At 39.6% G+C, this 14,871-nt stretch overlaps 2 protein-coding genes across 4 annotated transcripts in view; both read right to left on the bottom strand.

Moving 5' to 3' along the window:
* LOC100542571 (zinc finger protein OZF-like) overlaps positions 1-14,871 on the bottom strand; it is a 1,148,434-nt gene that overhangs the window by 875,393 nt on the left and 258,170 nt on the right. The gene's annotated exons all lie outside the window — the stretch shown is intronic.
* Positions 7-14,871, bottom strand: part of LOC104911887 (ELKS/Rab6-interacting/CAST family member 1-like) — a 28,702-nt gene continuing 13,837 nt past the window's right edge. For both annotated transcript variants that reach the window (XM_010714202.2, XM_010714209.2), the window contains 2 exons: positions 13,089-13,277; positions 7-556 (listed from right to left, as the gene is read on the bottom strand). In XM_010714202.2, coding sequence (XP_010712504.1) covers positions 419-556; positions 13,089-13,277 — 327 coding nt within the window. In that variant the 3' untranslated portion in view covers positions 7-418. The remainder of the gene's footprint in view (positions 557-13,088; positions 13,278-14,871) is intronic.

Here is a 14,871-nt window from a genome sequence, read left to right as displayed (position 1 = left end):
AAAAAAAGCAATAGATGAATGAAAGGCAACGGCTACCCATCTGCAACCTCATGAAGAACTAGAACTTCTTGTATTCAGTGGATCCCCTCTTTGATCAGGAAACTCAGAAGAGCTCTGCTTAGCTGTATCCAAAAGTCCAATACCATCAACAAGTCAGCGGGGGAATTGGGTGCTAAAGTAGAAAGGCAGTGAGAAGATGAACATAAGCATGATTGATTAATCATAGACTGGAAGAACCTAGAGAGCGTGTAGTTTTTAGAGGTGTTTGTTTTTGTTTGTTTTTGTTTTCCTTGCAAAAAGTGCACCAGAAGTTTCTGTTCCATTTTCTGTCTTTCACATTCCTCTCCACTCTCATGGCTCCTTGGACTGACTGGGCTCGGCCGTTGGCGTGCTGCTCCAGCGGGGCTAGCGGCCGAGGTCATGACGACTCCTCGAGTGCATTGACGACTTGCTCCAGGATGTCAGGGCAGTGATCTGCTATCTGCTGTAAAATGGCGTTGGCAAACTCTTGCAGCTCCGCGCTTTCCTTCTCGCCCTTTTCTAACTCGTCACGAAGCTGTAAGAAACACACACGACTACAGTCATTCTTTGCTATTATGCACGTTCACAACGTAATGAGTTCTGCCTAGCAGGCTCAGCTCTAAGCTAAAACACCAGCTTTAGGGAGGCAGCTAGCAGAGTGCACCATGCAAGGTGTGCTCCCAGTTAAAGCCGTGTCACCATGGGAAAACTAAGTGCCTTAGCTACTCCTCAACAGATTGTTTTATGATTAATATCTGCAAAGCTTCCTTTGTAGAATGTTTCTCTGAAAGCAACTGTACTCCAGAAAAAAAGACATCATTTTGCTAGTATATCAATTAACTTGACTTTTATTAACAGATAACAGGACATATTTACTTCAGAATTGCTTCCTCTATGAAATCAATAGAAATGTTACAGACTCCTACCTAATATACTCAATGTCAACTAGCATTCTGATTTGTCTGTGGTAAAAGTAACTTTCAGACACTTCTTCACTCAGTCATAAGATTACCATACAGAATTGCAGTGGAGCATACATGCTTTTTGTTTACCAAGAAAATTATACATTTCCTATTATTTTATCTGTTCAGAGTAATTGGCTCAGAATGAGACATGAGACTTGAAAACATTATCTTATTCATACTTTGTATTGTCCACAAGCTGTCTGTCCAACAGACAGACAGTAACAAACCACAGCACACAACACAATGGAATAGATGTGAACATGGCTTTTAGCTCTGAATCTAATGGCACTGTCATAACTAGGGGCCCAATGTCTTAGTGAAGAGCAGGAAACATCTGCCTTCAGTAACCTGTTTATCCAACACAGAATTGATAAATCCCATGCTAGCCTGTGAACTGCTCAGGAGAATCCCAAGTAAGGTTGTAATTTGTGGAAGCATTAAGGGATTACTGTAGTCACAACAATCTAAGGATCTAAAAACAAGGAGGAGCAGCATCTCTTACCAGACCAGATGACATAGTTAGATTGGATAAGCTTTCAAGCATACAACTTTATCACATACGATATAGCAAAAGCCTGCTTTGTTTTATCAGTGATAATGCTGCTTCTAATTCATTCCTTCCGAATAGAAGACAAGCGTATTTGTAGCAGGTAGATACACTTCTTAAATGGGTCTGAAGTTCATTGCAAGCTTTTGCATTTAAAGTTTTGTTAATTTAAGCAGCTGTAGCAACCAGATTATCTATTTTTGAACCTTCCTTTAAGTTTGATTTGTTGAATTTCTAATATTACCTGGCAGTCTTGTAACATTTCTTATTCTTGAGTTATTAATATTTTTACTGGAACTCTGTTGTGTTCATATGTGACATGGAAAGAATGTCACAGTGGGATTTTTCATCTGTGAAGGGATACCTGGTCACCAGCATACAAAGCTCTTGATCTATATTTTGTACTGTTGTAATGCTGCTTGTTGTAGATATTACAAAGAGACAGCTGTCAGGCAGCAGGACAACAGAGATCAGTTTACGTCAGTAAGAGCACAATCAGAGGGAAAAGTTACATTCCTACAATTAAAATTCAAATCAGATGGGATGTTTGTGCTTAGTGATGGCATCAAGCAAAGCATGGGAGATTGCTACAGCGTACTGCAACAAATACTGCATGAAAACAAACAGGCTAAGAGTGCCTACAGAATAAACACAAATGCTTTTCAAGAAGTTATGGTATAGACTTCTATAGACAAAAGTGAGAGAAAGGAAATTAAAAGGGTAAGTCAGCTTCACTACTCCCTTTACTAGGCAGGGTAGCATATAGTAAATTATTTGGGCTTTGCGTGCTGAATGTTACTTTAATGTGCTCTTATGTGCTTTGTTCCTACTGGCTGGTGTGCTCACAGCTCAGTTATATGAATCTAAGGGGGGCTGATGCCAAGAATCACAATGCAAAAGCAACCTGATCCTGCTCGGCAGAACGACATGAGCTGGGGAAGGGGGAAACGAGTTGGAGGGGAGTACTTGGGGCTGTGAGGGGTCTCAGGAGAGAAGGAAGGGAATTCAGCAGTAACCCATCATGGCTCAGGAAGGGCACGCTGCAGGTCTGCGATTAGCTTGGTTCCAGCAGCCTGGCAGAGCAATTAGTTAGAAATATGCAGTGGATGGATAAGCCTACGACAGGTCCAGTCAGCAAGCGGGAATGAAAGACACAGCCAGCGAGCAGCAGTGCCGCAGATGAAAAACCAGGAGATGTAGTCTAAGGAGCTATGTCCCAAGTCTCTGGTTGTCAGGCTAGTGAAACTCCAGCAATTCACGTGGCCCCAAGCCACCTACTGCTGGGAAACTCACGAGGCTAGTCTTAATGCTGAGCTCTGAGGCATACCTTCTTTGGCTTTTTGGGCCAGAGCAATGATTTGATGGTGCCATTCAGCAGGTAGAAGATTGTGGAGGCTAGGAAAGACATGAAGCAATGGGAGAATAAGCAATTGATGTAATTCTGCTTTTCTTCATCAGTTTGCATGCATGAGTCCATTCTGGGCTCTCGAGCCACAAGAAGAGGACCAGGAGAGGGCACTGTTAGCAGGGAAACAGGGTCAGGCTGACATGGGTCTGGCCCCTCGGGCCTTGCTCCACCACCCTGTGCAGAGCTGTCCTCCAGGTAACCCTGCCAAGTCTCGCAGGTAAAGCTCCAGAAAAGGACAAAGTGATTTTTAAAAAACAGCAGGATACCAAAGCATCTCAAGGAGATTAACCTTCAGAAGTGAATGGAGGTTGGTGTGCAAGAGAGAATCCCGCAGGCTGTTGTTTTCAGCCAAGCAGCGCTGCAAAGCCAGTGACTCAGTTTCTTGCTGTGCCATTAATTTATGTGAAAGCATGTGTATTACAAAGATTCCTTATAAAATCAAGAGAAGATCAACAACATAAGCCCACACCAAAGCTGAAATAAGTCAAATGTAATCAAACAAAAGTAACAAACTTAACCAGATGGAGAAATTATTTCCAAAAAATAAGTTTTGGGCCATCGAGAGGAGCCTGCTCTGTATGCTGAAGGCAAGCAATAATACTTTGTAAATTAGCACAGACAGAAAGTCTATGCAGCTGCCTGGCAGATGTCTGTGATGAAACATTTAAAAAAAGCAGCAATGATAGCCTTGCATTGAGTTTGCTAGTTTCAGAACATCTAAGTTTAATGATGTGATTTCTAGTTAAACAAAGCCATCTTAATTGACTGTGTGGCTGGTTACAGCATTTCTGTATCATCTATGTCATCTCTGTTTACATCATTCCTCTCAGAAACAGCTGTGAGCAGCATACGTCACTCCTCATCCAGACAAGCTTCTTAATGGGGAACATCCAGTTCTCCATGGTATAAATTGATTCACCTAGACGTCTGTCAGTCCAAAAATTAGGGAATTTATTTAAAATTATCACTATCAATTCTGCTCCTTGTTTTCTAGAATGTCATGAATGCAAATAGAAACAGTGCTATCTTTCCCGTGTCATTTTTCCTATGAAAATAAAGGAGTGCTAACAGTTTTCAGTTGGCAGTTTGAGCTCAGGATACTGCATGTCTCATCTGCTTGCCTCATAGTAATGTCAGAAAAAAAGAGAAGGTCAGATATGTTCATATGCCTAGCTGATGACAAGTAAAAGCAGACAACTCGGAAAGAAAGGGACAGAAAGGACTCTAAAAGTGCCTCATAGTATTTACACTTTATCTAGGGATAGAAGAACAGAAAGGACCTTTGGTGTCTCAGGGGAATGTACGCTTGCAGATAACCTGCAATAAATTCAGACACCATTCACCATGTCTGCCTTCTTGTGTGTTTAGAGCAAGTCATGATTGGAATATGTTGGCACTCACAGTTAAACTCCATTAGTGAATAGTAATAATAAACGAGAATTTACCTTGCATTTATATTTCTCTGATCCAAGATATTCCAGAAAGTATTTAACGATTAATTGACTTTTGGAGGGAAAATAACTTCCTAGTTAATAAATGCAATGCTGTGGTTTTACAAGGTGAACCACAGTATTGCTCTGCAGAATCTCAGTGGCTTTTGCTTATCCCATATGTATACAGGGCAACATTTAGCTAAGAATCTTCTAAATTTCTGGATATGGAAGAAGTTCCCTATGCAAAGCAATAATTCTGCTGATGAAAAAGAAAAAAAAGGCAAATAAAAATAAAGCTGTATCTCATTCATACGGACGAGTTCTGGTTCTAGACAGTAAAACTGGATGTAGGTTATGAAGTGCTTGCAGAGCCACACAAAAGGCAAGTTAACTGCCAGACTCCTAGAAGGCTACAATGCTGGGATTTGTAATTATGCTTCCCTTACAATTCAGGTGCTTCTGGATCAGACTGTAGCCAGTCTGAAAAATACATTTAGAACTTAAAATAACAGAAATAAGCAAGAAAAAGAAATTCAACTGATTTAATCTTAGCCTCTGCTTTGTCTGAAAATAACTTAAACTATGGTGTATCTCTGGCAAATGGCGAGCAGCCTTTGCGTCTTCCCAGACATACCAGTCTAAATATGTACATTTGAAGTAATGAGAGCCAATTACACACAATTCTTTATTCCTCAACTCTATTAGACTTGTAAAAGGGACAAAGGAATGGGCTAGGAATGTGGAAATCTCACTCTGCCAATCCTTTCTTTTTTAAAAAGTATATTAAATATATATATATTTAAATTAGACCACTAAATATTTCTGCTCTTTCTATAACTTCTGTTTTTCTCCTATCTTTTATCAAATATTAAAAAAAAATCATTTAAGTTTTTAAATAAAGCATTCTGACTTGCCTTTTTAAAGTAATGTAAGCATGAAAAATACATTTTAGATATATCTAAATGCACTCAAATAGATTTCACAACCAATTTTGAGAAAAACACCCTTACAAATTTGTTGAGGGCTACTGAAGTATGTATCTGAAAATTGTTGTACATGTGATTTATCCTGCATGCCTGGGCATCTCTAATCTTTTCTAAGAGCAGAAATGTTATTACTTCATTGGTAGAATATGAGTTTCAAAAGCATATAAATGGAAAGAAGGAATTAAATAATTATCTGTAAGTTGTACATTTCTTTGGATGGAGAAGTTTGCCTGCAAACCCTGCACTTGCAGAAAACATCCTTTATCAACAGCAGTCATTTCACTTCTGGAGGAGAATGTTCTATTAATGTAAATTCTAGTGCACGATGCTGAAAATGAATGCTGTTACTCAGTGGCTAAGGAGAATAAAGAATAATGCTTGCCTATATCACAGAGCTACCTGCGAACTGCACATACATGGGATAGGCAGACCCCACAGCCCTCCTCCTGAGCAGCTCACCATTCGGGGTCTTACAGGGACTGAAAAGGAGTTAGGCAGCTACATCCCCCTGGTTCAGTTGTTAAATATTACCCTATAAGTCATCTTACTCTCAGAAAGCAAGACGACGAGGCACTGCAATTACTCCGCAATGCCACTTCATTCTGCAAATCTACCTCGCCCCTCTGCTCCTCTGCTGGTGAATGAGGCTGCAGTACTCCACAGGGACTCTGCTCATTTATTCAAGGCAATGACTGATAACTGTCTCACGACAGGGAAAACTTGACTAATCTGAAAAAAACTCTCTTCTAAGTCACATCTTATGAGTTTTGAAAATGACTCTTCTTAAATGTTAGAAGAAAGGATTGGAAATCCAGTTACAGCTTTGTGAAACACAGAAGATAGGACAAAGCTGCAAGAAGTTAGTGAATTATTAAGTTATACGCATCTATTTATTTCAGGATCAGAGACTGAGCCCTTCCTACTCTTCTCACATTATTTACTTCTCTTTAAGAGGAAGTCTAGGATCTTGGATTTTGTTTATTACAAAGTGATGGAGGATCCCTGTTAGCCCTGAAATTTCTGACAGATATTCCAAGAAAGAAAATTCTATGGAATATTTTGTTTTCGTACAACCCAGTGAAGCTGACAGACAACACAAGGACCCAGCTGCTCCTGCATGTGGTTCCCTTTATGCATGAGGGATTTCCCCAGAGGCCTCCCCAGAATCCCTCTGCACAACCAGCCACAATCCGTAGCCACGTCCCATGCCGTGAGATTCTGCAGAAAACCTCCATGAGCACTGTAGCATCCAAGCAAGGCACACAATAACAGAACTTGTTAATAGTAAGTATGGAGAGGTGAGCTGCCCTTGAAAAAATGAGGTAACGTCTCAGGCTTGTACACCATCTGCTTATAGAGACCACTTGAAAAGAGACTACAATAAATTTTAGGCACTCCCCCACCAAACACCTGGCCTCATCCTGAAAGCAATGTTTTTCCCTTTGTATCTCTTTCCAAGATAGGACTAATTAGTGTTATTGATTGAGAGTATACATTTTAATTAAAATTAATACTAGTACTTCAATGCACAAATACAAATGGATACTGTTATGTCAGAATCTGTAAATGGATAATGTTTGTGACTTCAATCAGTATTTAAGAATTGTGACATTGATCCCAAGTTCTCACCCTCACCCAAAACATTAATTTAATATGCAGGCTAAAAATGCTCTACAATGTAATAATTTTAGAGAGTTCCTGTATCTATTATTTTCTCAGATAAAGTCAGCAAATACATTTTTATATAAAGAAGTATAAATTGTTGCACTTATTACTTTTAATTTCTAACAGAGACCAGAAGTGGGCTGTTTAATTTTAAAATACATTATGCATTCCCATAAGATTACAAATTAAAAATAAATGACATAAATCAGGTGGGGGAGATAACAAGCTAATGGAAGAGCAGTCCAAGAGGAAAGACAGGGTAAACTCTGAAGTAATGTAGTAATTTAGAATTGCTGAATGCCAAACCGCAAAGTAATGTCTTTACAGAAACTAAATAAGTTGAGTAATTTCTCACAGATGATACAGAAGTAGTGACACAAAAGGACTGTAAACAAAGTATACAGGAAGTATATCAAATAGCAATTTGTAATTTAGTGCTTACCCCACTTAGAATAGTTTGTATGACAAAACGTGTTTGATACTTCTAAAATTCAGCAGGCATATATGCACTTTTAAAACTGAATTTTAAAACTACCTGCATGCAATTTGGTATCTTGTATGAAAAGCTTAACATTAACTTGGCTGACAGTGAAATGTGAATTATATACAGTGTCATGACTGGTTATCTGATGAAGCAGGTGGTGGCTGATACAGGGAAGCCACATCATCACCTTTCTCCTTCTTCTGCTTTGAGCGGCTGAGCAGAAGAGAAACTCTTGACTTCTTAGGAGAGGGTTAGTAAGTAGGAATCCTAAGATGCTGTGTGCCTTGACGGGAGCCAGTAGACAGGGAGAAGGGAAAATCTTGCTTCACTACAATGGCTCTTCTATGACAATAAAGGTTTTTCAAAAGCACTTCATTGCTGAAGGAGTCACAGGTACAACAAGGTGTCAATAGTGGTGTGGGACAGCATTCCATCACAAGTGTCTTCTGAGAGACAGTCTCGTGGAAATAAACTTGCCCAGCTCCTACAGGCTGCTGCTAATGCCCAGGTCACAATGCAAATGGTGCTGGAAACACCTCTGGGAAGAGGTCAATTGTGCAGAAAAAACGGTGCCCAGGGGTGACAGAAACAGACAGGATGAAGCCTGGACATGTCAAAAGTGGCTGAAAAGAGCCTCTGATAGCTGGGAGCAAGGGAGTAAAATGCTACCTCCTCCTATTCCCAGGGGTAAGGAAATTATTTTTATCAGATAAATCCTTTTCTGCAAAAGGAAGTATTATTTTAGAATGTCCTTCACTGCAGGACCTGTTGAAAATAAAAAATCTCTCCAAGATAGAGAGAGCTGGTTTTGAAGTTATGAGAAACATTTATAACACTGGTTAAGCTATTAACGGAATAAGCACTGTCGCCTGCTACTAATATCTGGTTGCTCTGTTTGGTTGTCTTTTTACTTTCTCACACTGCTGCCTTCCAGCCACAATGCAGCAAACCACCACCAAAATATATAAATGATGGTTTTCATCAAGTCTCTGCTTCTTCTCCACTCTTTCCTTTTGTAAAGATAAGAAAACAAGCAAACAAACAAAAAAAAACAACCACCCTGAACTGTAAATAAAATGTGGAACATATCATTATGTTCTTAACGTTATTTCTTTCATAAGGAACAAAATCCCTCACGTCAGGACAACCATCTGAAATGCAAAATGTAGCCGAAGTTCTACAGAGCCCAATATTACCATAATGATATGCTTAGGACAAAGTGAAAGAAAATACTGTATTTAATAGAAATTGCTAGGATATTGCGATTATTTACAATAAATGAATGGAATTTTTATTTCTCTGTGTCAAGATTTGGAACATTCATCCTTCCTGCTGGTAACTCCAATTTTATAATAAGAAAAATGTTTAAGAGGGCATGAACCGGTTGAAGGAGGACAGTTCCAGAAACAGCACTGGTTGAAATATTTGGGAGTATTGGTTCAGAACTGACTCAAAGGAGTATTTTCCACCAAATTAGTAACTTAATGACATGGTTCCAAGCACTGTAGATTCTCCACTCTCCACAACTTGGTATACTCTGTTTACATTAGTTTTTGAGATATTGTATATTCATAAAGTATTGCCTTCAGGCCTTCAGTAAAGATGGACCAAGATTTTACTACAGTAACTCAACTTTGCAAAACGCCTTTGAAAAAATGCCAACAACAAAGAACTATATAGCATTCTGGCTACATATTCTGATTAAAATCAATTGAAGCCACTAAGGAATACAGCTGAACTCAATGGCAGTATACAGAAACTATTACACATGAGAGGTACCAATTATCAATCAAATTTTTGGAGTCCATGAAATTATTAATCTGACAACATACTCCCCTGAGAACTATGGCAGATGCTTTTCCAACACTGACTTGTACATGAGTTTCTGTGGGTCACTGTGGATGTGCTAGAAGAATATAAAGTTTATGTCTACTTTGTACACTAGATTTATGAAAAGAAGTCAAAAAATTCTATTTCTATTTGTATCTGAGCCTGTCCAGCAGGCATGAAAGACTTGCAGAATACTGAAACACAGTACAACACTTCACCAGTAATAGCTGCTGGAGTGGGAAATCACAGCTCCAAAACCAACAGTATAAAAATGAATTCTTCATTATTTATTAGAAAAAAAAGCACTGAAAACAAACCAGCAAAACAAACACACACACACACACAAATAAACCCCAAACCATCTCATTGGTGAGAAGTGGATACATTAGCATCATTCTTAAATATCATTGGTCTTTAGTTAAATGTATCCTCTCTAACATTGTTAACACTTCTTAACATTCAAGAGGATTAATTTTTTCCCACTGAGGCTTGTGAAGCATTATCTACAAAGGATCATATTAGAAGGGACAGGAGTGAATTTAATGCACTGGATTTGAAGTAATTTACAAAACTCATTAAAATTCCAAAGATGCAAAATGGGCAGTCTGTCACGGGCTTCTGTGAATCTGGAGAACTGATTTCTCCCCCCATGGGAATCCTTTAAACACAAAGGAAATTCTGCAGTCAGAAACAGAAACGCTCTGCAGACATAAATGAAAAATGTGCTTTGTAAATTGAAATATATCATTAGTTTGTATTTTTCAACAGAAGTTTGTTAAATACAATCGATGTGAGCATGGGAAAACAGAAGGGACTGCTACATTTTATTTTAGCAAATATTAATTATGCATGGGGATCACATATGGAGTAACCACTTTTAATAAATGAGGGGATAGTAATGCAGAATTAAGACAAGAATGAGAGGAGATGGAAAAATGTATTTTTTCTCTTCTCTAAGACAACTTAGATAAATAATTTTCTCACCATTTACACTTGAACACTTTCTTCATAAATGTTGCTAGGGGTCTGGCAAAGTTTTATGAGAACTAGAAAGAACAGATGCTGTTTCAGTAGACCATCTACCCAGAAGGACTTGCAAAAGAAAGCTTTTCCCATTTCCTTTACCTTTTTCTCTTGAATATATAATCATAGAATATCTCAAGTTGGAAGGGACTCACAAGATTCACTGCCCTAACCTCTAGTAGATCATAAAATCATAGAATCTCCAAGGTTAGAACCTCTAAAATCATCTAGTCCGACCATCCACCTACCACCAATGTTGCCCACTAAACTATTTTCCTTAGTACAGTATCTATATGGCTCTTGAACACCTCCAGGGACAGTGACTCAATCACTTCCCTGGGCACCCCGTTCCAGTGCCTCATCACTCCTCCTTTCTGAAAATAGGTTTTTCCTAATATTCAATCCGATCTTCCCCTGGCACAACTTGAGGCCATTCCTTCTTATCCTGTTGCTGTTACCTGGGAAAGGAGACCAATCCAGGCCTTGCCACAGCCTCCTTTTAGTTTATTGCAAAAAGTGATGAGGTATCCCTGAGCTTCCCCTTCTCCAGACTGAACAATCTCAGTTCCGTCAGCTGATCCTCATAAGGCCTGTGCTCCAGACCTATCACAGCTCCATTGCCCTTCTCTGGACACAAACTCCAGAGCCTCAATGACTTTTTCGCAGTGAGGGGCCACAAACTGAACACAGTACTTGAGATACAGCCCCACCAGTGCCAAGTACAGAGGGACAATCACCTCTTGGCTGTACTATTTCTGATACAAGCCAGGATGTCATTGGCCTCCTTAGCCACCTGAGCACACTGCTGACTTGTGTTCATCCAAGCATCAACCAACACCCCCAGGTACTTTTCCTCTGCACAGTCTTCCAGCAAATCTGCTTGACGACCATGGCGTTGCATGGGATTGTTGCGACTAAAGTGCATGACCCAGCACTTGGTCTTGTTGAACTTCATCCTGCTGTCCTCAGTCCAGCCTTCCAGCCTGTCCAGATTCTCCTGTAGGACCTTCCTACTTGGGCTCATAGATCCTGATTATATTCAAAGATCACAATGGCTATATCAGACTAATCAATTTCTTTCAGGGAAATTCAAATTTTGCCCACGTACAGTTTTAATTCTTTTCTTTTCTTTTTTTTCTCTCAGAGAAGGCCCCCCATACACATTACAGGATTTGCCAACCGTTGTTTCATCCCACCCTAACAGACAACATGGTTCAAAATGATGGCATGCGTTATACTGAAAAACTTTTAATCCTGGATCAGGGAGTACAGAATTCCAGAGGCAAAAAATGCTGACTTAGTGCGTAGGGGATAGCAGGCTCTGTAGGAAAAAAGAATGTGCCAAGCCTATGGAGACAAATGTAGATATCGAGCAAGGCATACAGCACATGCTGAATCAAGTAAATGAATGAAGATAGATAGAAAGACAGAGACTAACTGTCTTGTACCATCTAAATCCTGTTACAGGCATATTTATCATTAGAGGTCTGGTCTTCTTTATAAATTGTTAGATATGCTTCTGTTGGCTTCCTGTAATTTAGTTTCTGAGCTGCTGTCTCAAATTTTTGAATCAAAATTGAGCATCATAAAAGAATACCAGAACTGAAGCATTCAGGTAAGACTCAATATAGTGTTCACTGACCTGCAAAACCCCATTTAATTATATAGGCCTTACACTAGTTTCTGTACATACTGGGTAGAGTTTGCTGTATACATACAGTAGTGAACAATTTGGTAAAAGAATTGGCATTATAATCTGAAGGTTCAAAAGAACGAAAGTGGCCGCATATGCCTTATATGAGTTTATCTAATGTATGTGTAACTCAGGAGTAAAATAAAAATTAAAGGGTTGAAATAGGAAGTAATGAGAAAAAAAAGGTTGTGGGGAGTGATCAATTACAGTATGAAACAAGAGATAAAAACTGCCAGGGAAGGGATTAAGGAAGGCAAGACATCACTAGAGTTGGGAGAAAGGAAGATTATTTCTGTAGTTGAATTATAGCTAGATTGACAGTCTCTGTAATGACTTCATCAGACAAGCCATTATTAAGACCTTTCAGTTCTTCTTCTTTCAGTATTTTAAAACTCTTGGAAATACACTGTTGGACTTCTGAAACCACTCTGTGTGTGTGTGTGTGTGTGTGTGTGTGTGCATGTGTACATGGATGTATGGCACTTAGTACCAGGGGTCAAATCTCAAGTGAGTTATCTGGGCAAGGTGGTAATACAAAAAGCAGAAGAAAGTAGTGGCAGAACATACTGCTGCAGATGATAAAGACACTGCATACATTTACATAAAGTGAGTGGCTCATAAAAATATGCCAATTAAAATATAAATGATTTGTGTCATTAGAAAAAGATTTAAGATCCCCATGACTATGTTAAGTTATAAAGAACAGCTAAATCTGTTAGTAGTTCAAAACATGGCAAAAGGGGTATCTTGCAGTTATAATTTCCGTGACTGCCTAAGTGCAAGTTGTCAAATACAGATACAAGAACAAATAAAATTCCATAATAAATATCAAATGCCAATGATTTCAAGAAATATTGACTTCTTCCACCAGCTGAACTGTGGATCTTTGCTGGCTGTTTTCACCACTTACGGCATGATTTCACAACATTTTGGTGTGGCACATCATTATGTGACCTATATTATATATATTACCTACATATGACCTACATAAACATTTCAGGCCCTTTCTCAGAGCTTCAGACCACAAACTCACCTGCTCCTGGGTCATCTTCTGCAGCTCTTTCTCCCAAGCTGCCCGGTCATCATCCAAATGGTAGGAAGCAGGTGGGGTGAGTCCACGCAGAATCAAGGGGTCACGGTCATGGCAGAGGGCTGTCAGATGTCCAATGTACAGCTTCAACTTGCTGCGATTCTGATCAAGTTCTAAGAGGGGTTGAATTATCTGAAATAAGAGAACAGAAATAGTGAGGTACAGTCTGAGACAAGTGAGACACAAGCAACGGTGAAGGCGAAGATCAGCGACTAGCTTACAGTCTTGTTCAGCTTCAAGAAACACAAACACCCTCCCTCCCCGCAGCATTCCTATCCTACAGTCCTGCAACCATACAGCACATAGACAGACAGAAATGAAGTACATCAGGTAAAGGCGATGTGGTGACGACAACCATCTTACTGATATCTGAAATAATGATGATATGGGCTGAAAAATGAAGTGGTATAAATTAAATGGATTAAGTCTATTGATTATCCATGAGGACTTCAGTCATCCATCTCAAATCTCTCCTTTAAAGGTAATTTATTCTTCTGATAAAAAGGTGACTGGCAATAACAACATAGATTCTAGCTTATTTTACTTACATTTGTTACGTACGCATGCACGCATTAAACACATTTCAAAGAAAGAAATTTCTAATGATGGAAAGTTGCTTGTTTCTAAGATGAACATCACTCTGCTGTAGAAATCACAGAAAGTATCTTAACCAGAAAGTCTCCTACAGTTTTGAAAAGGCAATCATCTTATGCAAGCCAGATTCTATGTAACACGATAAAAAATAAAATCAAAGAACTCTAATTAAGTACTATTTTATTTCATTTTACATTACCTAATCTGAATCTCTGTATCTAACTTTTTTTTTTTTTTTTCCCTCACTGCAATCCCTGGAACCATCCAGTTCCCACATAAACTATAGAAGAGTCATTTTTCATTTGTTTTTCCAAAAAATAGGGCCCGAGTTGTCTTTAAGGTTTGCAACAGATCAAAGAACCAGGCTTTGGGCCTCCACTCCATTAAACAAGGCACTGAAGCTACATGCAGTGATGCACCCCAGCTCTGAGAGCTGGAGAGCCCGGCCACAGCGCTGGCAGCCTGGCTTTGTGCTCCCAGGCAGGGGCTGCACCTGCTCTCTGCTAGCGGCCGGGGATATCTTTTCAATAGGACACCTCTGACCCTGCTAATGAATAAGGAGTGAGATAATCTCTGAGTCAACAGAAACAGGGTGCTGGCACCACTTTCAACAAAGCCTCTGGCTTCGAGCCCTTTTAATAAGGCTGTCAGGGCTCACTTATTTTGTTTCTAACGCTGTTCTACATGGATTAATTTCTGTAGAGCGAGAGGATCTGAGAGCAGTGGCTAAGCAGCTAACTGATGTCAAACTGCTTGTCCCACAGAGAGCCAGCTGTACTCGGCAGCCCGTGCCGGAGACACTGCTGAGACGGTGCTGGTGCAGAGGGGATGGACAAGAGACCTGCAGAGAGAGTAAGCTCACTCGCTTATTATAAAACCTACTGCTATGTGTGGCCTCAGGGCAAGCTCCGTTTGCAGTTACGTGCATGTGTTAAAATACAATTTGATGCAGCAAGCCTGAAGATTGCAGCAGGGCAGAATGCTGCTCTCTTGTACAGGACAATGGGAAGGGATATTTCAGCATAGTCATGTTTCACTTCCATCACCTAGTACAACTGTCTTTAACCAATTACACCTATCAATTTTGGTTGTTTGGTGAATTTGCACTACCTATCCCAATTTCTTATAATTA

Source organism: Meleagris gallopavo, chromosome 1, assembly GCF_000146605.3.
Source record: "Meleagris gallopavo isolate NT-WF06-2002-E0010 breed Aviagen turkey brand Nicholas breeding stock chromosome 1, Turkey_5.1, whole genome shotgun sequence".
Lineage (NCBI taxonomy): Eukaryota > Metazoa > Chordata > Aves > Galliformes > Phasianidae > Meleagris > Meleagris gallopavo.
The sequence above is the reverse complement of the archived record's forward strand: the minus strand, read 5'-3'. Positions and strand labels throughout refer to the sequence as shown.